This window comes from Corvus kubaryi, unplaced genomic scaffold (assembly GCF_017639235.1).
Source record: "Corvus kubaryi isolate FWS band 111438036 unplaced genomic scaffold, C.kubaryi_AGA036_p1.0 132, whole genome shotgun sequence".
Classification (NCBI taxonomy): Eukaryota; Metazoa; Chordata; class Aves; order Passeriformes; family Corvidae; genus Corvus; species Corvus kubaryi.
This window is the reverse complement of record NW_024580666.1, coordinates 11,451,602-11,478,820: the sequence shown is the minus strand read 5'-3', so window position 1 is coordinate 11,478,820 and position 27,219 is coordinate 11,451,602. Positions and strand designations below refer to the sequence as shown.

Genomic DNA, 27,219 nt, shown 5'->3' with positions numbered 1-27,219 from the left:
CGACAGTTATGATCACAATTCACAAGTAGGGCTTGTACGAATTTTAATGGCTCAGTGATATTCACAAATGAGAAGTAAAAATAATTTGTAGGTTTTGGGGTTTTTTTAATCAAACTTTTTTTTGCAGTGTTTTGCTTGTAGTGTGCCAAAGTTGTTTCTGGGCTTCTCTGTAAATTTAATTTTTAATTATGTTAATTCTGAAACTGAATTTCTGTGTGTGCTTTAGCCAACATGGAAGCATAGTTTGCAGATTCATCTGCAAAGCTTACTGAGAAAGTGAAACTGCAATGCATGTATCAAAAAAAAAAAAAAAAGCTGTGATAATCCAGACATCCTGGATGAAATGTAACTCATAAGGAAAATACAGCTGTCTTGCATTCAATCTATGGCATACATACCAAAGACAAGTACGATAGAAGAATTTATTTTGAAAATAGGGACAAGTCCTTATCCTTCATCAAGACCACCTTGGAAGATGATGATCTCCATTAGAACTAACAGTTTCTCCATTGTAACTAACCCAGATGGAATTTTGAAAAAGGGAATAGAAATTGCTCAGAGTAATAGAAATTGCTCGGGTTATCAAATATCTCACTGTTTTTTAAATTTCAGATATATGCAAGACAGAAATCTATGCCAATTCAGGGAGCATCTGGCATTGCAACTTTTTCTTTAAAAGGAAACTTTTTTAAAAACAAAAAAGGGAAGAACGAGAGAAAGAGGTCTAGCTATGCCCATGTAGTTTCTGTGTAGCTGTTCATGTACTTTCTGAAAACTCTGTAATTACCTGACCACTCATCCAGTTTGGTTTCCCTTTCAACCCTGTGACTAAGAGGAGAAAGAACTCTTTCTAGTAATTTTCCATTCGTGCCTATTCAACATGGGTCAGCTGAAACCTGAAGACTTAGAAGAATCATTATGTACATATGAATAGAATGTACATGTATATGGAATAGCCTTCAAAAGATAAGCAGCTTGTCTTATTGTTTTGTTGATTGTTAGTCTCAATGTAGAAAGATTATACTCCTCTTTCCCATTCCCCAGAGTGAAAATAGATGCCATTCAACATTTGATTATATTTCCCAGCTAGGAAATAAAAGATTGAAAGGAAATTTCGGTTCCTAGCATTTGAAAGACAAGCAAAACAGACCTCTTATTTGGTTCAGCCCCACCTGACTTCTGGCAGTGCAAAGCCCTTATTCACAAAGGGTTCATTGTCTATAAAATTCTGAAAGTTAGATGCAGTAGAGATTTGGAAGCTCATTTAGTTCTTTTTCTGGCCAAAGCAGCATTGATATCAGCTGTTTGTTCCTGGATGTCTCTGCTAGAGTTAATCTGAAATGATGCAAGAAACAAGGCAGTCACCTTCCTGTGGGATGTTCCTCTTCCGTCCAACACCTCTATTAGGCAATCACCTTACAGGTTTGGGTACCCTGTAAACCACACAAAAAGTGGATTTTGTATCAGAGGTAAGTTTTTTTAAATGATTCTGTAGAGTTCAGTATTCTCAGTATGTGGGATTTCTCTCTTGGTTTGAGCACACTAAAAATGAAACCTTAATCAACAGCAAATCCTTCATGTTTCAAGTATGTCTATTTAAATCAACTACGAAGGGGGATTATAATTTTGAATAGAAATTAATCCTTTTCCATTTAGAGAATCAAGATTTCTGAGAAGAATCCTGTTCATCTTCTGGTAGACATGTATAAACACAATCTTTATAAACCCTGATCTGAAAAGAGTGAAGTGTATCACCAGTGAAGATAAATATTACAGCTTCAGTCTACACTGCAAATTAAATACGTTATTAAAACCAGAATCTAGAGAAGGCATTTATTTATGAAGTAGTTCTAGCAGAACTGTTGTCAGTCGGGCTTTATCTTACTTTACTGACACCTTAGTCAGTACCAAGTATTTTAACTCCTGGATGACATCTTGCTATGATTAAATAAACAGTAAACTTCAAATTCACATCCATGTAGCCAGTATTTTAGCTTGCTGCTGACACCACATATATATTTTTTTCTTCTTTGTCTTCCAACCTGTAAAATTAAGACATTGATGTTCATCTTTAAAGTGGTTTTTTTTCTTCACTGGGGTAAGAGTGTTGAGAAAGCTGAGTGTTAGTCTCATAATTTTCCTGTATATGGATCTTGTTCTAAAAGATTAATGTAAAAAATAATTGAGGTCCTGGTATATTAAGTGCTTTTTAAGGTGTCTTTTTTTGATGGACTAAAGAAATCTGGCCAACATACTAGAATGATCATTTTGTAGGTAGTTAAACTTTTTTCCAATTACAGTGTGGTTTTTTTGGTTAGGATTTATAAATTATTGATTCCCAATAGTCATTACTTTTCTAAAAGCATTAATTTATCTGCAGTCCCCCAGCCAAATAAACAACTCACTGCAAAATCTGTTTCTTCTGTTTATAACAGTTAATCAACAAAAATTTAATAGACTAATTTTTTTTCTTGTGATTTGCATGGTGTCTAATGGTTTGTTCATGCTTTTAGCGTTAAATATTGATTGGCTAAGCTAAAGCTGTGAAGTGTCTGCCTTTAAAGCATGCAACTTTGTGGGCACATATTCAAAATGAAACTTAAGCTTGCTCTGTAAATAGGCACAGTAAAGTTAAGTAGGTATTATTGAGGTTTTTGTGTTAATCAAAACTGAAGTCTGGTTTATAATTTAAATCACGCTACCAAGGCATTGAAAATTGCCAGGGTTTATCTATAATGACCTGTTACTGTTGGACACAAAGATATTCCTGCACCAACTTAAGCAGGTAACTATGCCATTGAGGAATCTGCAGTGCATACTTCAATGAAGGCTGACAGCAGAATATAGATGTAGAATATATGACTGGCTTTCAAAATTTCCATTGAAAGGGAATAGCAGAAATAAATGGAAATAATGCCATATGGCATTATGCTCGTGATGGAGATTTCTTAAGTAGACTAAATGTGAAATGTTCTTCACATGTCAATCATATCTGCTGGCATTTACATAAATTTGAATAAAGTATCTTGGATTAACTTTTCTGTCTTGCAAAACAATGAATATTTCTGCACTCAGTCTGTTCAAAGTTGCACTAATGCTCCATTCCTGGTAATCAACAGAGGTTGTGAGTCTGATTCTGCTTTCCCAGGTGCTTTGTATAATTTTTAAAAGTACAAATACCAAGTGAGTAAATTTGGTGTGATTCTGATTTGCATAGTCCGTATCCTTGAGTGCTGATGCTTAATGAGTAAAGATTTCAAGGAGTGTCTAATGGTCACAGCAGTGTCACTAGATCCAGAAGCTCAAGTGGTAGCAAAGCCCTGCTGCTACAAGATCAAGATTTAAAAAAGGTTGGGGATCATGGCTTGCTTTTCAAAACAAAAACAGAAACAGGAGAAAGAAATCAGGTATTTGAAAAACATTAAGCATGTTTTTCTTAGTATTTTGACAATATCTCTATATATTTCCCTTTAGAGTGTCTTTATAAAAAGGCACTCTTTCATATGTGATAAAGACTCTGTTGAGTGAATAAGAGATCACAACAGATTTGTAGTGTAAGAGGAGTCAAAATAATACTGGAGAAATTCTGTTTAGGGCTCTCCTTGTGGCTGTCTGGTCACAGAACAGCAATTTACCCCACTGTGGTCTGGGTGGGGTGAACACAGTTCTTTTTCAATCAGGGACAAAAGTGAGGGGAAAATTTAAATGGCTGAGCTGGCATAAGGACCTGAGATCCTAGGAGACCCAGGAGACTATAACTTTCATTACAGAGATCTCATCTTGGTGTATTGTCCTCCTTGTTGGCAGATGGAAGACCTTAGAATTGGTGATAAATCACCACTTATATAAAATTTTTGATGCAATTATTCTAGTGATTTTTTTTTTTTTTTACTAGATGTGGTCTTAGCTTAGTCCTGGAGATTTATCAGAATATATAATAAAAATTTGAAGACATATATTGTTCCTTTTGCCTTGAATTTTGGCTGAAGGTTTCCTATGGCATTTGTGAAATAGGTGAGAGAGAACCCTTGCAGTCTGCACAATGTTATCCATGCTTTCTTTACAGTTACTGAAACAGACTGACAGAAAAGAAATAATATTCAGGATATTATATCAGAAACTTCACATGTTATGTAGCTACAGGATATTCTTACAAGTGGAAACAGTGCTGAAATCCTGCACCATAATTTCAAAGAACTTGAGAGTTCGTGCTGCCTCTTTTACACATGAATGTATGGGTAAAGAACACTCTAGTTATCCCACAGGAAGGTACTTGCCAGCTGGGTGAATCTGAGGCTTCTTTTTTTCCCTTCCTGCAGAGTGAGCATATATCCAACAGTTTTCAGAACTGAATTCAAGGGACTTTTTTTTACCATCAGTGTTCCCACATTTTATGAGTCACAAATCCTCCTGCACTAAGCAGACAAAACTCATACTTTCAGCAAAGAATTCTTTACATATTTTCTAAGATTATGTAAGAATAGTCAGTATCTTTATTCCATCATTCTTAATGAACAGTTTAAAAGTGATCTGTAGTTTCTTATGTACAATGCTTAGGGATGTATGTCTGAAGACTGATTTTAAGTTCAGTATAAAATGTGAGGAGCAGAGATTGAAGTCACTACTAATAGAAGAAGCATTAGAATTGGAGATGTCACACAGGAATTGTTGATCATCTAAAAGATGTTAATTCATGCACTTGCTGCCTGGAAGAAAAGGTATTTGAAGCTTCAGGTGTTGAAACTTTAATTTCAAACGGAAGAGTGTAGAGAGACCAATGCATTTGGACAGGGCTGTATGGACGTGCATCTTTAACTTTCCATCCCAGGTGATCACTCAAAACACATTAAACAACTGTGACATTTCACCAGTTGCCAGCCATGTATCTAACAGCTGCAAAGCAGCAGCAGGAATTCCTGCAATCCTTCTTTCTTTTGTTTTAAACTATTAACTTTTGCAAAGAAATGTATACAGAGAAAGGATATGTTTCTAGTCTTTAGCACATCGAAAAGAAGAACTGAATGAAATTTATGCAGGCGTTGGAAAAAGTATTGGGAAAATTCATTTTTTTCTTCATATGATGTGCATTGTCTTTTTCTGATTTGTCCAGGTATGTGTTTACCTTTGGTCACTTGAGGTATGGATACATTTGTTTACTTCATCCTTTTCCAGACCAGTCTTCAGTCCTTTGGTTCTGTTCTGTTCTGTTAAAGCCATCAGTACAAGAGTTATTCATCTGTGATGGGATTTTTCTAAAGTATGAATAAAGTATCAATTTACAGAAAAAGAGTTTAAGGAATTATTCTGCCCAGGAAATTCAGGTTTTGTCATGTCATCCACTTATCTGCCTGAAAGTTCTTTGTTGTTTTTCAGCCATATTGACTCCATGAGGCATTTTAATGAGGATGTATAAACAGAAAAGCTAAGACAAGGACAACAGACAAATATTGGGTTAAAAGTATTATTTCCGTTAATATCTGTACATCTAGAACTTAAGACTTCTCAAATCTGAAGTGTATTCCTGTCTTGTTCCCAACCTGGCAATTTAAATTATCCCAATTAGTGATAATTTACATGCAAGATGTCTTCCAGGTCCAGTGCTGTGTTGAACTTAATGGGTTTAATTCAGGCTCCCTGTACAGACACTACACCAAACTTTCTTCATATTACACTCTCATATCTGTGATGATACATGATGTACCATTACTACTTGGTTATAACTTTCTATTGTCATTGCCCATAATGATAATCTTACCTTTTCTGTCTTGCCCTTATGAAAGTATGAAGAATTTCTTTGTCAGCTGCTGTTCTGTGCAATAGTTTTCCCGTTTCCAGACCATGGTATTAATGCCTCCTACACAACCACAAACTATCCTCTGACTCATGCCGCATTAAGAAGTACTGATAAGTTCAGCTGGCTTCATGTGCTTCACACATCCTTCCAAAACCACTTGGCCTTATTAATAGTTAGCTCTCTAGGCTGCATTGCTTCAAAATGCAGTAGTCCCTGAATTAGAGTTTTAAAATTTTCATTGAAATGTAATTAGAATATTGATTATTTCAAGTTTAACAGAAATGGAAATGATTCAACATAGGCAAAAACTGTCTTAGAAGCAAAGTAAATCAATTTGTGAAGAGCTTTGTGATGCAGAACTCAATCAGCCAAAATTGGATCAGAGATCTTAAAACGGACGACAAGCAAATTTACAATACAAATTTAACTTAAAATATAAAATATAATAAACATCATTAGAGAGATCATAAACATATTGATCTACTATGCACCATGCCTTTGCTACACATCTTGATGGAAAGTCAAAAGTCTTCAGCAATGAAGAATTATATGATATATAAACTATTTAATTAAAAACTGCCCTTTATGGCAGAACAGTGTTGTATGTTTACTTACATTGAAAACAAATGAAGTTATAATTACCTGGAATATTTCTGTCCTGTGTTTGTATATTTGACTTTCAGAACTGTTAATTTTAAGAAGAATTTCTATATACTTGGAAGGCTCTGTTTATTTTCTCAGGAATTTCATTTCAGTTAGGTGTTAGAATAGTATTAGTTTGACTTTAAAATTTCCATGCTATGCTCTGAGTAGAATGGTGAAAATATTGTTTTGATGTTCTTAGTGACTTCTATGTCCACAGTGTGAATTAGTCAGAATTTCATAATTTGTTGGGTGTTTTTTGTTGGTTTTGGGGGAAGGTGGTTTTTGTTTTTTTGGGGTTTTTTTTTTTTTTTTTTTTTTTTTTGTTTTAATTGGAAATTGTGGGATTTGGGGCTTGTTTTTTTTTTTAAATTCGTGGGTAAATTTGTGTTTCTGTCAATCAGTGACAATAGACCATTTTCTCAGGGGATATGTTTTGCAAGAAACTCTGAATAAGAATGGAAGTTCATTAATAGAGTATTTAAATGCCAGATGTACCATGAAGTACTCCCATTTTTTAAATGGAGTGATCAACCTCTTCTGTGATAGCAGAGACAGAGCTTTTCTATTCTTGGCTAGTGTGATGATATCCATGCCACTCAGCACTTACTTCTATATTAATGCTCTTCTGCCTGCCAAGAGCAGCACGTTGCATAGCTTTTTTTCAAGTCCCTATTCACCTGAAATAACTTGCTTTCTATTTATCTCTGTCTCAATTTAGAATGTGATTCATAGGTCTACAGTGAAAAATTATCAGACTTTTAAAGCACATGGAAGCAAGAACTAATCCTGAGGGATCTTCATTCTTTGGCTCTTAGATGCTGAGCTCCCCAGAGCCAGAATTATCTCTGTATCTTACACGGTGTCAGCCAAATTGTCAGCACCTAATTAGAAAGCAAGAGGATGGAGACAAGTGAAGAAGCCTTTTTCACACTTCTGCTGTGATTATTGACCTGTTAAATGCTGCTTTTCTTACTTTTTATCTTTTATGATGAACTAAAGATTGGATACACCTTCAGTATAAATCACTAAAAGGAAAGAAACCAAACCAGTTGGGAGTACAAGAGATATCTCCTCTTCCTTTCTGAAGGAAAAGCTTAGATCAAAAGGAATTGTGGAAAACTCAGGCTGGAAGAGACATTGCAATTTCATCTGATCAATCTCTGCCTTCTGGGGCAGGAGAAGCATATCCTTAATGTGTCTAAGGAATTCCCATGTTGAATATGTATGGCTAAAACTCGTGAGGTCATACTACAGCATGTAACCAGCCTTACAAGGAGATTTTTTTCCATTATATCAAACCTAGATATCTCCTGGTTAATAATGACTTTATTAATTGTAGTCCTCGAAAAAAAAAGAGAAAGAAAGTGTCATGTTACCAGCCTTCATCCTTCATTTTTTTGCCCAGAGAAGTTGTGGATGCCTCATCCCTGGAAATGTTCAATGCCAGGCTACCTGGGGCTCTGAGCAACTTTGTTCAGTGTAAGTTGTCTCTGCCCACTGCAAGGGGGTTGGAACTAGATGATCTTTAAGGTCCCTTCCAATCCAAGACATTTATGATTCTGTGCTTCTGTGATACCTCTGCACTAAACACAGTTCTTTCAACTTTTCTTCTCAGTTCATGATTCTAGATTTAATCAGTTCTTGTTCTCATCTGAATTTTCTCCCGTTTGTGTATAACCTTATTTTAATAAGATAAATAGTATGAAGTCATTTTCCACATAAGGTCTTACCATTGCTAAATGAAGCAGAAAAGTGCCTCTTTTGTCTTGTATATAACTCTCTGTTGACATACTTGAGAAAATTTTTCTTTTGGAAACAGACAATGTGATTACATTTTCAATTTTATTTGGCTAGCAGTCAGAGCATCCAGATCCTTTTATTCATCTCTGGGGAGTTGTTTTTACTTTTTTTCACTCTTTTCTTCTTTTTAATTCTTACCATTTTGAATGTTCAGTTAGTTACTAAGAATAATGATACTAATAATGTACTCTTGGTTACTTTGTTTGCATTGGAATGTGCTATGTTAAGGAAGAAATTGTAATTCAGTACCTGTGAGGATGGCTGTGCTTTTATCAAAGTAAGATAAAATTAGAAGGCTTGTTTTATATGTTCCATATGAGCATTGCTTTGATGAACATGTGTCATCGGGCTACTATAGGTGTTATCTGACCTCCATCTGTTTTGTGATAATTTGGGGATGACTCTCACTTCTTGTCTGTTCATCTTCTGACCTATCCTGCTCTCTGGGGAGACCTGCTGCTTGCCAGGGTAGACTTTAGGGTGCTGCAGTGAGACTGCTGAGGCTTGCCCTGCTGCTTTTTCACATGTACACCAAAGACTGGTCCAGGAGGGAGCTGGAGCACATCAGGCATGACTGCATGGTGCTAGAGGGCATGATCAAGGACACCAGCCACTTCTTCTTGATTCTGCTGAAGAAGGGAAAAGTCCTGGGAAAAGAGGACAATTCTGCAGGCCAAGACTGAGTTGCATGGCTGGTGTCAACAACATGTTGCCTTTTATCACCATGGGCTTTTTTACTGATCAAGGAATGCTAGAAGGATCCACCTGAGCACCGGGGCAAAAAGCATCCTTAACAGATTGGTGAGGGGAGCTGCAATAGGAAAGTGAGACAACCCACATGTGAGCGAGGAAGTGGACAGGGTTGACAAGCAAATGGTGTACAATTATATGGACAGGAAACCCCCTGAAAACAAGAAAACAGGGCACAAAGATGACTATTCCAATTATGCCTACACAAATAGGGAAATGCAAAGGGGGCACAAGTGGAATCTAATGGGTTAAACTTTTTTTTTTGAGGGCAAGTATTCTTCTACCTCTATAAGCCAAAAATACTTCATCTTCTCAGCTACTCTTCCATAATTTTATGCCACTGTAGCCACCACTTGGAAATTCAATTTAACTAAAGTGTGGTATTATCTCTCCTATCCAACATAACTTTTGTGACATCCAGTAGTTAAATTCAGACCCAAGAGTTTTGCAACTTTGTTTTTTGTTTCCCACATTGTAAATGTGGTGGATGAAATTCTGAGATAATGCAATTTGGAAATCATCACAGGATGCAATTGCATGGGAAAATAGAAAGTCTACAGTGACAGCTTTAAAGTATTCACAGTTAAAGAGATAGTTTTAATTTGTCTAGGATGGACTGAATAATATTTTATTTGGGGAAACACAGATTAACTTATGGAATGAACAGAGGCTATGAAAAGCAGAAAATAAAAGGAATTACATATTCGGGTAGTTAAACTTCCAAATACTCTAAAGGAAATCACTAACGGATGATTACTATTTAATGTCTGAAATGTTCCTATCTGCAAAAGCTTCTGCTGCTGCTTATATTTCTAACGATGAACCTTTCTTTCAGCTGGCCTGTAAGACAGGAATATAATCTAGAACTTAATAAGGACAAAAAGAAATGTGAAAGAAACTTTTGGTAAAAAATACAGATAATATATTGATTTCTTCCATTTTCTTACCTGGTACCAAGCTGCATAACAACCTCATTATGAAACAAACTATGTATTTCCTTCTTCTCCAATATATTTTCAGCCCATAAAACAATCCATTCAAAGTAATAACTAGGATCTGAGAAGCCAGACAGCAAATTCCTGGTAGTGTATACTTGTGCTACACTCCTGGGTGTTATATGACTTCTGGGGCTGGGCAGCTTGGGTTCATACCCTGTCTATTGCCTGTGGCTTTTATTCTTGAGAAACACTGGTTCCAATAGTCATCCTTAGGATGCAGCTTGATTTTTCACACCCTTTCCCTTCCCCTGTCCCCTGCCTTTTTCCTTCTTTATGGCTTAAACCATGATATCCTCTGCTCTGCCTGTCGTCTGCCTCTGAAGAGCCTTGCGGAAGGTGTGAGTAGCTGGGCACAAATGCAGTGCACACATACAGGCAGGCTGTGACATGCAGTGTCTCAGCATAGCATTTCTCTGCCTTCATCCACTCTGAGACAGCATGGGTCATTAACACAGAAATATACCTCTATATTTCTGATATTTGCTTTCCAAGAAAAATGTTGAAAGCTTATATATTTTAAAAATATGAACGCTTGCACTTTTTCTCCTTTAAATATCTAATATCAGATAGACATAGGTACAACTGCAAAATATGATGAGATAACATACTGCCAAGAGGTTGGTGGAGGATAACAAGCATGTAAGCACTTCCTCACTAAGGAGAGGCCTATGGACCTATCCTGAGTGCTGTCACCTCCTCCTACTTTCTGTTCAGGAAGCAAGATAACCTGACCATGGGCAGAGCAGGCAGCAGCGGCAGGGTCTGGAATGAGCAGCAGGAAGGCAGAGTCTATTTTTATCAGATGCAATATAAATTTTTATTTAGCATTTCTGAAATGTTCACACATGGCGTGTCACCTTGAGCTGTGCGTGTGCAGGGGTGAAGGTGTGTGGGTGTATTTTTCCCATAGAAGTGTTTCTCGGAGCGGGAGGTTTTCATCCCACACATACCAGGCTGAAAGCAAAGAAACTGTGTTTAGAAAGGTGCTAAATAAAGTAAGTGATTGAACAGAGAAGGAGGATGAAAGAACTATGATGATGCTGCTGTCAAAATAAAATGGGACAATTGCTTAAAACAAAAGCCTGGAATATTTAAGTGTACTTAGAAGATTTAATTAGAACTATGTAGGCCTGATTTGCCACTGTTTGTGCCTTACATAATCATATAAATTGTTCAAGGTACCATATTGTAATAAGGGGAGACATTTACTTTATTCATCAAGAGTGAAAATACATTAATGTTGCTGCATATTTTCAAATAAAATATATATGCAAACAAACAAACAAAAAGTCATGATGCCTGTGTTTGAAAATGGTTATGATAGAATGTAGAGCAGCCAAGAATCTCCAAACTGTTTCTATTTTAATTTGGCTGTTTGTACCTTGTTCTTACTATTAACATAACATTTATTTTTTGTATACCTGCAAATTATACAGTTATATCAAGATTTCCATATGGAAATTCTTCAAGGAATTTGCAAGGCAACCTTAGCTTTGTAATGTACCTGTTATAGTATACTACAATGTTGTAATATATATTATTGAGCAACTGGGATGTATTGTTTGGCAAATATAACACAAGAGTTAACTAACTAATTTAAAGACAGAAGGGATTTTCATCACTTTGGTGGAAAATGTTTTATCTCTTTGTTCCCAGTTGACCATTTGTGCAATGTACAATTTTCTAGCAAATATATGGCAAAGCAGCAGGGAAGAAGGGTGGTTGTTATAAGGTCCTTTGGGTGACCTGTCATTTGGGTCAGGTGGGAATGCTCTGGAAACTAGCAGGTAGCATCATCATACACAAAATTCCCTATTAAGCATGTTTACATGGGAGAAACATCTGGAGTTCAGGGTGGCATTGTAATAAAACAAATAGGACAGCAAGGATGGACTCAGGAGAAGATGGGGAGCCATCAATGCTCCTGAGGGGAATGTGGGTAGCAGTAGAGCTTGCTCATAGTGGAAGACCAGAGCAAAGACTGCACAAGGAAGGGCAAGATTTCTTTGGCAAGAATATGTGGTTTATTGTAAAGCAGGCTGTTGCTGGAAGCTAGTGGTCTGAGGAAAGGACCTAACCTCTAAGAATATGGTGTTCCAGGGCGAGAATGGGTTTCGATCACTTTTTCTTTTACCCCTCTTCCCTAGCAGATCTGAATGAATCTGCAGATCTGCATCTGCTAGGTATAAAAAAATTACCTGATTTAATGTAGTGAATTTTGAGGGACTGCACTTCAAGGAACATATTTTGTGAGTGTAGAGTCCCATCAAAGCAGTCATTCAGTCTAATTTGAATAATACTTAGACTTCCATGAGCAAATTCTTGCTGGAATTTGCATGATAACTTAAATGATTATCCAGCACTGGCAGTCAGCTTGAGTAATAGAAATTTAGCTGTCTTTGGCAAGCTGTGTAAGGAGTTAATTAGCTTCGCCGTGTTGTACCTTCTGTTTGGTTTAGTGAATTTATCTCTCTTCTATCCTTGTCTGTCATTAACTTTCAGTCTCCTTGATTGCAGTCTACATGGGTCTTCAAGTTCTTCATTAATTATTTTAGGTAAACTCATTAGACACTGTTCCTTTTGTCTTTCTACATCTCAATGTTTTAATTGTATTTCTGGTCTCCAAGGGCAGAGGGAATATAATTTTTCTGTGCTATATTCCATTGATAAAAAATTGCAGGCTAGACTTCTTTACTCACTGTTTCACAAAGACTGAGAGACTCTCTGAAGTTACAGACTCCTACAATGGAGTCTCCATTCTGTCAACATGAATGGAATCCCTTATTCCTAGGTAGACTACTTACCTTCTAGTTGTTGCCTCAGATAGAGACAAACACATTAAAAATATATAGTAGTGACTTTTTTTTACTTAAAAACACCTAATTTAAAAAAATTTCATTAAAGAACTTGAAAGATTGATCCTTTTACAGTGTAAGAAAAACAGTGTGATCATTAATCTTTTCCAACATTAAAGTCTTCAGCAAGATGACGGCGCTCGTCCTAGATTATGAGATACAGGCATTACAAAGCTGACTTTAGAAATCAGGTGGCTCTGAATTTGACAATCTTTCTATTGCAGACTTTTAAACATTTATTTTCTTAAGTTGTAAACAGTAAATTATATTACTAAAAACAATAACTGAGAGCAAAGGCATTTCAATCAAAATTATTTAAGATATATCTATGGTTTCTGTGTGGTTGAAGCCTTGAATTTGTCTGGAAGTCTTCTTTCATACCACAAACAGACTATCACACAGGCTTTTCCCAAGAAGAGTGATTGAATGGATAAGAATATTTTTTAATTCAAGTGGTGTGAGGTTTGTGAATGGGAGAATTGCAGTTCTTAGGCCAGAATGTCTTTGAACATAATTTACTAAAGCATGTCCTGAGGGTCACATCAAACCATTTTCTTATTATAACTAGTGCAGAAGAAGAACAAGACTATGCCAACTTTAATTAGATTGGCCCCCTAATTTATGCTGCTGAATATTTGCTGAAACTGCTAATAGAACATTCGTGTACTCAAAGTTTACAGAAATAGCCTTCTTGCAATGTCATCACAGACTCAGAATTCCATAAAGACTGTTTTGTCTAAACATGCACAAAAAATATAGTCAATCATAGATAGGTATAAATTATATTTTTCAGCATTTCAAATGATTTCATGATCTTTCTGCTGTAAGTCTATTTCATTAATATTTGACGTACTGGAATTGTGGATACTAAACTTCCCTTGAATGAATTACCAGCAGGTTTTTTCTTAGGTTTTGTGTTTTTCAACAGATGCTTTTGAAGTGTCTGAGAAACAAAATAATCCCATGTTTACCAAGCCAGGAGGAGATGTTGCTTTTTACTTGCCCTTATAAAATTGGAGATTCAGTGCAGTGAGCAATGTGGGAAAGGATTAAAGCAGATTGGGTAGATATTGTCATTCTGTGCAATTTGTCAGGAAAGCAAAGCTTTGGTTCAGATTTCAAAGAACATACACCAGTGGATTGTTCTGACCAGGATTGTCTTTCAAAACATTACAGCCTCTGACTTTGCAATGTAGTCCCGTGTAGCTGCTGGGAGAAATAAAAACCATGTGATGAGTTTTACTGTGGCTGGTAAGTAAAGGAGAAAATAGTAAATGTTTTCAAAATAGGACCTTCTGAGGCATTAGTACTTTTACCCAAATAAAGTAACTCTTCAATAACAAGTGAGAATTTATTTAAATACCACGTTCCAATTAGCAGCATGTAAAAGATAACAAATTAACAATAAATCTTGTTTGCTCAAAAATAAGCTGGGTTTTAAGCTTGTCTGATCTCATTATAGGATTTTAGACCTGTTTGTGAGAAACTGGTTTGATGTTAAGAATCACAGAATAGAATAGAATCATAGAAAACTGGAAAAGACCGCCAGGATCATCAAGCCCAACCTTTGACTGGGCACCACCTTGTCAACTAAGTAATTCCTGTTGTTTCTTGAACACTTCCAGGGACAGTGACTCCATTACCTGCCTGTTACCTGCCTGGGCAGACTGTTTCAATGCCTGACCACCTTTCCTAATGTCCAACCAGAACATCCCCTGGTGAAGCCTGAGGGAGTCTTGTCCTGTCACTTGTTGCCTGAGAGACCAACCCCCACCTGGATACAGCCTTTTCAGGTGGTTGTAGAGAGTGATAGGGTCTCCTCTGATCCCCCTTCACTCCAGGCTAAACAACCCCAGCTCCTTCAGCTGCTCCTCATATAACTTACAAGAAGGAGATGCTTTGGAAGGGGAATGACTGCCTGAGTTTGCAGGAAGAGGTGGGCATTCTCCCAAAGAAGGCACGAGGAGAATTTCCCATCAGCACGTTGTACTGCAGAGCCTCAGGTATAAGACCTGTTCTCCAACAAAGGCAAAGAGCACACTCACAGATGAAAACGTAGATGTTTGTAAACTGGGCTCCACCTTATTCAGGTAAGGGGTTTCCTCCTGGGGAGCTGAGAAGCACTCTAGGTTTTGCTATTACTATTGTCACAGTTTGTTTATAATGGGAGCTACATGTCCCAACAAACAGACCCTTGAAATTTCTCAAACTGTGGGTTGAATTCCGCCTTTACCTCTATTTTCTGTTATGACTCAAAAAAATAAAAAAAGAAAAAAAAAAAAAAAGAAAAGACTTGGTTTTGCTTCTTCTCTGTGGAATGCATTTTGGAGACATGATCCTTGCACCACCCCAGACCTTCTTCTGTTGCAGCATTCAGTCCAGCTTTCATTGCTCTGCCCTTGTTCCTGGTGATGCATGAATATTTGGCAGTGCTGTGGCATGGGGTGCAAAACTCCAAAATATGTTTAAACTGCAATATGGTTAATTGAGAAGTGGAGAATGTGCTTGGGAAAAAACATGATGACCTGCTTTACTTTGAATACTTGACCACAAAAATCCATGAAAATGAGCAGAATGTGATAAAAATACAGGAAACAGGACAAAAAGTCCTCATCCCTTACAATTTTAAACAAATTTCAAAATCCTGACTATATTGTTATAATCAAGTATGTCCTAATTGTAGAGCAATAGAAATATTTTCTTCTTACTCCAAGTGCAGTGCTTCTAACACCAAAATGAAAACATATAGTTGCAAAACATACAGTAACCTTCAGAATGATCAGTTCTACCCACACAAACTATTTCTTCTCCAAAAGAAGAGAGTTTAGTTCCCATGCTTCTTTTGCTCTTGAAACAAATTCAATTTATGATTTTTAGCCCTAGCAACGGCAGCATAGTTATGGCTGTTTATTAGAGAAAAAACTATATGAACACATTAAAGAATATGAAGTACAGTATGATTCAGAAAACACTCCATTGTAACCCTTTTAAGCCCCTTCCCTGTATTATTAAGTGCATTTTTGTTGAGTGTTCATTAATTGCAAAGAAAGTGAAATATCAAGGATTTCCTATTATTTCTCTTCAACATTTGGAACCTTTTCATAACACACAATTAACATTTCCAGTGTGATATGGAAAAAACAGTAAGTGCAGAGAAACAACAGGCCAGGCATCAGCTCCCACTGCACCCTGTAACATAGACAGCAAAGTCTCTCAAACTCGTGAGAGACTTACTCTGCTTGATCCAACAGTTGTGGCTAGAATAAACAAACTGCTGCCAGAAACTTGCTGCACTATTTTTTTTTTGTGTATGTTCTACCAGTTCAGTCATGTCATTTTCTTTGGCTTAACATTGCAGCTAAGCCATTTTCCAGCTCAGATTTGCTACCAAACTCTTCCAACGCTTTAAGCCTGTTGCTGTGATTCTGCACGGGTAAAGCAATTCTTCTCGCCTTGCCCAGTTCCAGAGTTATTTTGAAATACTGAGTCTAGAAGGTAGGAGGAGAGGAGGAGAGCTGCTGTTCAGGTTTTGGGTTGAGAGAATAAGAGAAAAGATAAACCCTTTTTTTTTTTTTAAGCTGTTGCTGAGAGGACCTCAAGAACTTTTGAAGAGGAGGAATCTTAGGTGAAAGGCTGTATTAAGAGCACAGGATTATTTTCAGAAGAGGTAACAGTCCAAAAACTGCTGATTCTGAGAGGTGGCATGGTAGAAAGAAGCAGCTTGCTTATTGTCTAAGGGCGAATGTACTTTTGCAAAGAAAAACAGCATGGAATTCTTGTTAAGAAAAAAGGGAGAGAGGAAGGAATAGGTATTCAAGCATCATGAGAGCAGTTCTTGCAGTTGTATTGATGCCATGAAGATTTTTTGCCTTTTCTTTTATACCCCTGTTATACCTTTTACAACTTCTGTATTCTTAGTGTTTTTTAGCCTACATTCTTAGACTTGTTTGTCAAGCTAGGAGACTAAACATTTTAGAATCTTCATAGTTAGGGATCAGTGTGCCCCAGACCCCAAGGCCCTCTCCAGAACACGTTCTGTAAACCAAGATAAAACCATCCAGGAGAAGGTTCCTTGGGGCAGGGGGGCTCACTCAAGCCTGTCATTGGGGAATTTTTGATAGATATCCTAATTAGTAAAATCTATACTGTTACACCCAATCTTTTGGGAGGCAGGCATTGTGGTGTGCATTTTGGTGCATTTGACCTGGATGTGTGCACCTAAGGATCCTTAAACTAAATACCAAGGTAAAATCCCTTTTCCCCTTCTAACCATGTTTGGCTCTTGATTTTAAGACCAGGAAAAGGCATCAGTATCAGTAAAAGTCAGCATGCTGCATTTAATGTTTTTGAATGCTAGTGAAAATTAAATCATGAGATCAATTCAGTATCCCTAAGATTATCCACTCTATCCCGCCAAATATTGTGACTGTTGTTTTCCAGCAACAGGAATTTACAGCTAAAATCAGATTTCTGCAAATATTTTTTGACCTCAAAACCTGGAACACATAAAGCAATGTGTTTGTAAAGTAGTGTAGCTCTTGTTGGACAACTCTTGCAGAAACAGCTGCATATTACATCATTATACAATATGTTCAAGAGATTTTGGATTAATTTCTAATGTGTTCTTCACCATATCTTTCCTTCTAAAAATTCTATCAATATGGAGATCAGTCATGACACCAGATTCCACATATGAACCCATTTTCTGTGTTTTTCTTACCATGCTTTTTTCTTTGAGACAGTCTTTGAAGAAAGGAAGCAGACTTGCAATCCACGTATTTTTTTGGTAGGTGATTGGGAAAGAATGGGACATGTCATATGAAAAGACTGAAGAATTAGCAGGGCTGAAAAAGAAGTACTTATTCCCTCCTGAAAACACTGACATTTTTAGAAAGACTTTCTGAATTTTTTCTCACTTTAGCAGAAAGCAGTGTAGCAAGTTCTCTTGGCAAAGTAAAACACAAACATGTTTTTGTGTGGTCCCACTAGATCTGAAAAATGGGTTGGTAGTTGTATTTACATGTATGTTTAGGGGGTCAGAGTTACATTTCAGTTTGTACTAGGCCTTTCACCACCTTTGCTATCCTCCTCTGGACACATTCAAATACCTCCACATCCTTCTAAATTTGTGGGGCCCAGAACTGCACATAGTGTTCAGGATGAGATGACACCAAGGCTGAGTACAGCAGGATAATCTTCATTAGCATCCAGATGAAAAGCAGGGAACTACTTGTCCAGTCACTGGTGGCTATCATACATTCCTTGAGAGCTGGAAGGAGACAGCAGTGCTTCTGGGCCATGGGAAATAGACAGAAGATAAGAACTGCAGTAAGGGGGTGAGGAGAACCAGGACAGGAGTGAAATTATCTTCCTTCTTCCTTTATGAAGTCATTCAGTGTGAATGCAAGATATTAAACCATGTCTGTGGGTCTCTATTCAACCAAACGCCGTTCTCTGGGCATGAATGCATTTGTGCTGGATATCTGCCTTTCAGCTGTGGGGAAAATTATTTCAGTGATACCCAGTTAGGATACCATACATGCCAGTCCAACAAGGCACATGACAAAATACGTGAAGGTCTTGACAGAGCAGTTTGAATCTCTTGTTAAAACAAATAACTCTTTGTCCCATCAGTGCTTCCTCCTCAAAACCAAAGTCGGTGCACTGAAGGTTGAAAAGTGTCCCACAAAGAAAATTTCACAAACTTGCAGAGAAATACTAATACTTAACAGAAATTGTACTGATGCCGAAAATATACTTAATACCCTCCTGTCAGCATATCACCTTTGTTGAGAACATAAGAACTAAAGAGACACATGACGAGCTTCTGACATGTTTCTGCAAAATCTTGACTGGAATGTTAAAGTCAGTAATTACAAAAGGTTTTGTATAGTTAAAGAAAACAAATGCCTAAGGAAGGTTTTGCTCACTTCAAATGAGAAAAGGCATATGGGCTTTGAGTTGTTGTTGGTTAAAAGAAAAGGAATCTAATGATTTTTCTCATCCAAATTTAACTGACAGCTGATAATCTCAGCTCTCAAACTCATTAACTCAGAGATTATTATCTTGACCTGATAAAACTGAAGGTGAAACTTCAGAAAAAGAAAAATGAAGTCTGGAGCAGTTAAACTGAAGGGTGGAGATGCTGCTGAAATCTGTAACTCTACCCAGATTCACCCACCCTTGATGACAACCAAATACAAGATTTTAAATTTTTTTCTCTTGTTACTTATACGATGGGTTTTTTTTGTATTTCTGTAAGTACTCCCTGGCACAGACAATGATTTTCTCTGGTGGGTAGCATAACAGCTGGAAAAAAAGACATTATAATTTTACCTGAATTTGGAGGTAAGTATATACACCATCCTGTCATTTAAAGTGCACAGGAGCTGAAAACATTCTGGCAGTAGAGTGATTTCATACACAGTTATAATACAAAAGGTGTTGGTTTTTGTTATCAGGCAGCCTTCTCTATAGTGTCACATACCTTCAGCAGTGTAAACTTCTGAGAGAATTTTCTTTCTTTTTTCTTTCCAGTAAAATAGCATTGGATTCAAGGATAAGACTCTTCTGTAATCAGTATTTTTTGTTATCCTTTCCAATGAACACATTAATACTAAAGAGGCGTACCTGAACAAGTCTCATGTGGTATTCAGGATAGCCAGATAAGAAGCTGTGCCCTTTTTGATCCCAGAGAGGAAAGCCATCTGGTGATGGCTCAGCAGCTGGTTAGCTGGGATTACTGTCATTAGTGATACTGATTGCTTTCCTTTGCCTATGAACTAAGCACGTAACTTTCTTGTCTACTCCAATGGAAGCACTTTCGGGCAGCTGTGGTTTCATTGTAGAGTGAGCAGAACATTAAAGAGGGAGTACACCTGAAGAGAGATTTTAGCTCCCATTCACCAACGATTTGCTATGGATTACCTGTGTGACTTTGATAATTAACTCTGTTCTTTCCTCCCACGTATTTCCTCCAACCTCAAAAATAAGTATTACCTTGCCACAGACTCGAGCACTATAAGAAAAAATAGGCTTATACCTTGAAGCCATTTTTTGTCTGTCTCTACCTCTAGTTATTACAGGTTGCTCTTTAGTTTCATTTGAAGATATGACTCCATTCCAAAGAAATCAATGCATTCTAAGCAAAGTTAGTCTAAGTTTAACTTTTCCTGCCTAGGTTGCAGTTTTCAAAGAAAGCCTTTTTTCTTAGGCTAGAACAAATGAGGCAGACTTCCTGACATCCATCATCAAGGCATGTACAATACTAGGTGATTAAAAAAAGGGGATGAAGATGGGAGAAATTTTTGTGAATTTCTTTTTGTTAAAATGTGAACAGATTTCTTTTTGAATTAGAGCAGAAAATAACTGATACCATTGTGTGCAGTACTGAACAGAAAATCTGTTGAGCACTGAGATGATCTTCCTGGTACTCAGAAAAATGAGTTGCTGCCCATGGAATTATTGAATGATTGTTGGGTATCTCTTATGGGACAACATTTACAATCACAGAACCACAGGGTCAGGTTGGAAGACACCACAGTGGGTCATCTGGTTCAACCTCCCTGCTCAAACAGGGTCATCCTGGAGCACATGGCTCAGGATTGTGCCCAGACAGTTCTTGAGTATCTCCAGTGAATGAGACTCCACACCCTCTTTGGGTAATCTGCTCCAGTCTAGAGCACCCACACAGTAAAGAAGTTCTTCCTCATATTCAGGTGGATCTTCCTGTGCATCAGTTTCTGCCCATTGCCTCATGTCCTATTGCTTAGCACCACTGAGAAAAGCCTGGATCCATCAATCTTCTTGGCACCCTCCCTTCAGATACTTACAAACTTACAGGTTGGACTTGGTCATCTCAAAGGTTTTTCACAACCTAGCTGATTCTGTGGTTCTGTGACATTGATGATGTCTCCTCTCAGTCATCTCTTCTCGAGGCAGAACAGGCCCAGCTCCCTCAGCCTCTCCTCATAAAAGAGACTCTCCAGTCCCTTGATCATCTTTGTTGCCCTGTGCTGGACCCACACAGGAACTCCATGTCTCTCTTGTCTCTCTTGTTCTGGGGTGAGGAGTCCAGAACTGGACACAGCTGTCCAGATGTGGCCTTAATAGGGCTGACTAGAAGGGCAGGATCACCTCCCTTGACCTGCTGGCAGTGCTCTTCCTAATGCACCCCAGGATCCCATTGGCCTTCTCGGCCACAAGGACACATTGCTGGCTCATGGACAGTGAGTTGCCCACAGGACCCCTAGATCCTTCTCTACAGAGCAACTTTCCAGCAGATCAGCCCCTAGCCTGTATTGGTGCAGGAGGTTATTCTTCTCCAGGTGCAGGACCCTGCCTTTGACCTTGTTGAATTTCAGACAGTTCTCTGCCCATCTCTCCAACCCAGCGAGGTCCTTCTGAAGGACAACACAGCCCTCTGGGGTATTGGCCACTCCTCACAGCTTTGTGTTGTTAGCCAAGAACACTCATTTGAGTAGACTGAGAACTTTTATTAACCATATATTGAGTCACTCATGTATGGACAGCTTTCTCACCAGGGGAGGGAAGGAGATAGAAAAGGATTATACAAAGCATAGTTATTTTTTTTTCATATTGCTGTGCTGTGTTCACTCACCTTTGGTCATCCCAGTCACAACTTTCCTAAGAGCTGGTTCAGCATAACAAAGGCTTTTTAGAAATGAGGAAATTGCTGTAAAGTCTGAATATTGAGCATGAGCTGTCATGGAAAAATGTCTTTATATAATAATTGATTTTTCAGCTTAGTTTGTCATTAAAAAGCTCATGCTGATTTATATTTATACAAAATACCAATTGTATTTATTACCACCATATTTTAGCAACTTGGGACCACAAATGGTTTATTACCTACATAGCTGAAGGGATTTCTGCTGCTGTTTTGCTGTTAGTTTTCCTACTGGTCTTCTGCATCACCACTGCTTGTCACAAAAAGTGAGTAACAAATCAATTTGCATAATATGCTGAAGCAGGTAAGGATGTATATGTTAACAGCTTATCCTACTATCCCCCTCAGAACCAAAGAAAAAAGAAAGGTATATGCAAAAATTGAATTTTCTCACCAAAATTTTAAACGGGAAATAAAATATCAGTTCTATAGCCTATGAAAAAGTGACATTCTCTGGGGGTTTTTTTCCCTTTTTTTCACACTGGGAAAACAAATGGCTTGCTCAAGTTCCTTTGTCAGCTAAACGCTTACGTGGTATTAGATGAAACAACATGTTAAGGGTGATTTGTCAGGAATAACATTAAGCTAGGCATTGCTATTCCTGTTTTGTGCACAGAGGACAGGTGATATCTTGAAGTTTTCTACATCTTCTAGCATTTTTTGTCCTCTGATTTTATGTTCCAGACTTACAGCTGGATCCAAAATAATAGTTTAAACCGTTATCTAAGTTTGCTCTATTCCTTGCCAAATATCTCTAGTGGTCTGATCCAGAAACTCTCTGCTTCCAAAGAAAAGAAATAGTAAGCAGAAAACGTATTCCTTCCCCTACCACAATATATGAGGCTGCTGGAATTCTGGGCAACATATTAGTATTTCCCCAAATCAAAGGGCCTTTCCAGGCTTTTATGACACAGTGCTAATCTCATGCGTGTTGCAGTTTGCACATTACCTGGATTTTTATTGTATTTATTGGTTTCAGTGGGAAAGTAAGCAATACCAGCATTATCTCTTGCATGCTGAAATTAGATATTTTAGACTATACTATCATGTATGATGCAGTTTCCTCCACTATGTTTCTGATTAAATATATGTCTTCAGAAAGAAGAGGAAGATCACAGAGGCTTTATCAAAAGCTTTGTACTCCACTCAGATCTGGCTAAGATCACCTGTTGAGATGAAGCTTATTCATGGTTTGTGCTGTATATTTATTAAGATCTTTCTCTTCTATGTCTGCTTTTTATATCCTCTGAATCTTATAGTCTAATAAACTAGATAGATAGGAAAAATTGAAGATTTTAAAATATGATTACTACTAGTCATTATTTTTTGATGAATATCCTTTAATCCTTTACAGCTACATCATTTAGAGACTACTCTGTTCCATGTTATTAACAAATTAGCTCTTTTGGTTTGATAGCCTTTTTTATTATTTGCATCTTGTTAATGCCTTTTTTCTTCATGTCATCACTTGTAAACCTGAGGCAAAAAATTATATTCTATGATACCTTTTGTCTTATCTGTTTTTTCCAGTTCAGCTTCACTATAATTCTTTGGGCTAGCTGTTTCAGTACATCTCCTTTCTTTTTTTTTTTTTTTTGTATTGTAACAATCAGTGGTTTGGAACACTGAGTCTTCTTTTTTTCCCTCTTAATAATCCTATTCAAGCCCTGAAGGTTAGAAGTGGAAAGACAGGAGCCAATTTCACTGCTTCTGTCTTGTCTCTTCACACCCTAAATCAGGAGTGTGTTAAGGGAAATGCATGTTTCACAGTGGATGCGAGACTCTGGCTTTCCACCCATCTCCTCTCAGATCTCACTCCTGTATGATCTGGTGGTAAGCTCCACTGTCAATATGTGCTTATAAAGCTGATTTCTCTCATTCTGACTGTTGGGTCACTGTTTGTACCAGGATGACGCTTCCTAGAGTGACCACAGGCTGGGGACTGGCCATTTGCTTCAGAAAACACCTTCCCTCCCATGCCAGTTCACTCAGGCACTGTAACATTACATTGTCTTAATGACATGACTAACTCTTAGCACAGTCAATAGCTTCAGAACAATTCATGTTTTAAGACTGATGTAGGAGAGACTGCATCAATATCTGAAGTGTGTGTATGAGAGGAAGGGGGCATTTCTCTGGTGCTTTACCAGGGACCAGATGTGGGACAGCTGGGAAACATATTCAAGCTGCAACTTCTTTTTTTCATATGACTTGAATCTGAAATGTATTCACAGAAAACAAGAAGACAAATAACTATTTTTATTGGTAGTTTAATATTTCCCCATAATAAATCAGCATCTGAAGAAAAATTGCAATTTTTCTCCTTTTTCAAAGCATAGCTGTTTTGAGAAATGTTCTTCAACTTTTTCTTTTTTTTTTTTCTTTTTAATGTTCTTCTAGCCTCCTTTTAACAGTTATGGAAGATCCAATTTTCATGGCATACACAGCAGAGAAAGAAGAGGAGAAGAATCATCACTCCGGCAGACAGAGGAGATTTATGCCAACTGCAAAAACATCTCACACAAACATAAGAAAAGATGATTTGGTTCTTTCTTAAGAATGAAGTAATCAAAGCACAGGCCTTTTATTTGCAGCATAGACTTTATTTTCTCTGCTGGTGAGACGTGGAAGGTCAAACTGGCTGTGCTGGGCACTGCCTGGGCTGCTTTGTCAGGACAGTGACGTGACCCTGGCTGTGTTGGTGCTGTATTGCAGCCTGCAGAGTTACCCTACCCCTTAATTCATATGCAGGATTAGAGACTATTTGTCCTTCTGCAATTGAAACACTTTAACCTAGTAGGTGGACTCTTAAGTATCAATTTTAGAACGGCTCTGATATGTAGAATGGAGCTGCATATGTTTACATAAAGTTAATTTGGTCTGAGAAATCTATGTGTATGAGAAGCCCATGTGACAGGGTGAGAAAGAAAATGTGTTTGATGTTGTCTTCGTTCATGGTTTTTGCATCTCAAATTGAGAACTCTATAGAATAATAAATACCCACGATTTTCCACACAGGAGGTGTTATTTTGCTGCCGGGCAAGCAGTACTATTCAGCTGACAAAAGCAAATGTATCAGGGCTCCTTGAACCTAGATTTAAAAGTATGAATAGCAGCTTGGTATCTGACAGCTTTGTGGTTTTACAGGCTTCTTGCCACAGTAATTTCAGTGTCTTCTATTTGGGGATGGAATTGAAGTGTAGTCCCTGCTCTCCTTCCCCACTCCTTCACCCTCTCCACTCCCCCCATGCCCAGAAGAAAACAAAACATGAAGACTCTGTCACTGTCAGGTTATATTTAATAATTTATTATAAGGTTTAATTGCGCAAAAAATAAATGAGAAACATGGAAGGTATATGAGTAAATGAGGCAAAGCAGAAGAAAGCATGACTGAGAACATTTACAAAACAATACACATACATATGTAGTTGTATGTGTGCATATGTATATATTCTGCTGAAACCTACAGAAGAAATCACACAGAAATTGAACAAACAGACAAAAAAAATAAATCCTTAAACAAGGAGAACTAGAAGGCAGACCTGAGAATTAGGATCTATGCATCTTTTGGCCTTTTACAAATCTGCTGAATTACTGAGGACAGAATCCCAGTAAATGAAGGTGTTACCATGACAGCTGATAATCATCTATATCTGCATACTGCAAACTGTGTGCCTGGCCCACCTATGCCTGATTCCACTTCTCTCTTGAAGCATATGTAAAAATGTTGCTGGATATGGTGTTTGGGATTTTTGTTTGGTTTGTTTTTTTTGAAAGGGGTTAGTGGCGAAGGCATCATGGGTCTGTCTACAAATCAGGTACCAGTTCTGCTTGGCTGGCTAGGAAGAGCATCACAGCCTGACAGTGAAAAGCACATTTTGCGCAGCCTTCTCCAGTGGAAAGCTTCCTTTACGTGCACAGGAAAATAGGAGCCTAGGTTCTTCTGAGAATAACATGGACACAAGGCTTCTCTTCACTATTTGAGCAACAGTAGCATCATGTGGTTATCTTACACTTCAGCTAAAAATCTAAAATCCTAAACTAAAGTGTCCTTTCAACTTATGCTCAAGACTTAAATTGTTTACAATGTCACATACCATTAAAAACATCTTGTTTTGGTTTTCTGTACTCCTGAACAAGGACACGTTGCAATGGATGTTTGCTTTTTTCTTTTAATTTCACTTGCTGAAAGTTTTCAGATATACAAATGCTTGAATGTGAAATTGATGAGGATACACAGAACTGTACTACTAACAAGTTGGTTTATTTCCTGAGTTATCAAATGTCATAGCAGATAATTCTACATTGTGCACAGCCTTACAAATGAAACCTTGTAGCATTGGGTCATTTCTTATGATCCCCCAATAGTAAAATGCCAAAATGATAATGTAATGGATTTGATTACACTAAAGTTCTCAGTTGGAATCCTGATACACAAACATCCATAAGCTGAGAATATGGTTTTACTGTTTTTAGAGACAGTCAAAATACATCCCTGCTTTACTGAGGGTAAAAAAAGGGGAGAGGTTGAGGTTAAATATCTGGAATACCAGATTGTTTTGATTATTTGTGGTACTGCCCTTATTTCTTTTCTCTCTTGGTACTTTCAGTTGTCTTTTTGAAACAACTCCTTATTTTTGAGATTTGAAGAGAAAACAAAATCTGTAGTGCACTCCTTTGCAGGTATTTAATCTGTTTTAATTCAAATTCCGTAAACATATTAGTTCTATCAGGATAATCCACAGGGAAAATCACATCACACATAGCATAATAAGAACAACATTTTTTTTTTTCAAAAAACAATCCCAAAACAACAGCTTCATTTTTGTACCATAGTCATATCAGTGAACAGCAGCTGAACAAGTGACTGATACAAATTAAAACCAAAAAGAAAACAACCCCAAACTTATCAATATTCTCATTGGTTTAAAAACTAGTAGGCTACACACAAGAGAAACTTTGAAAAGCTCAATTTGAAATGCAATATTACAACTCTTTAAATATTTTATGAGTCTAACAGGTTGGGACCCAATAAGAGTTTGTTTGCTGTTTGGATTACGTAAATAGACTTTCCAGTGTAAACAAACCGCTGTTTATTGCTGCTTAGTTTCAATATTTCCCATAGATTTGTACTTTCCTTTTGGAAATTTTTTCATTTCTTTTGAATAAACGCCATCAACTGTAACTTGGAAGTTTTCTATTGAACAGTTACTGTGCTATTTCATGCTGCACCACTCACTCAAATAGTTAAGAGGGAGGAAAACAGAATCAGCAAAGCAAAATGACACAACCATGGATAGCAACCAGCTCAGCATACCATCTAAACTATAAAATAATTCTGTGGGCTTTTTAAGGTCTTAGAAACTTTGCTGAAAGGAAATAAATATAATAAAATGTGTTGTCATTAAAACTGAGCATTAAATACCTTGAAGGGTATTCTAGGGTAACTACCATGCGTGTGATTTGACAATGAATATATGAGATTAAAGAAAAGTAAGACCTTTTCCATAATAATAAAATTAATCTATTTTCATTGGGTCGAAAAGGAAAATGTTTAAATTCGATGTTCAAAGGAATATTCAATGATTAATAGTACAACTAAGTCTTTAGAGGGTGTAAACTCACATCTCTTTGAAAAAGACTTCTGAATGTAGGAAAGGCAGTCACCAGAGTTTGGATCAACAAGAC

General features: G+C 37.3%; 1 protein-coding gene across 1 annotated transcript; it reads left to right on the top strand.

The window, feature by feature from the left end:
* Nucleotides 1–231: 231 nt before the first annotated feature.
* Nucleotides 232–26,899, top strand: CD226 (CD226 molecule). Its single transcript, XM_042032505.1, is given in 10 exon segments — nt 232–303; nt 306–349; nt 351–498; nt 500–558; nt 13,763–13,835; nt 13,837–13,994; nt 13,996–14,093; nt 21,686–21,797; nt 22,630–22,721; nt 23,932–26,899. Coding segments are annotated over 10 exon segments (867 nt in total). The 3' UTR covers nt 23,943–26,899.
* The last annotated feature ends 320 nt before the right edge of the window (nt 26,900–27,219 follow it).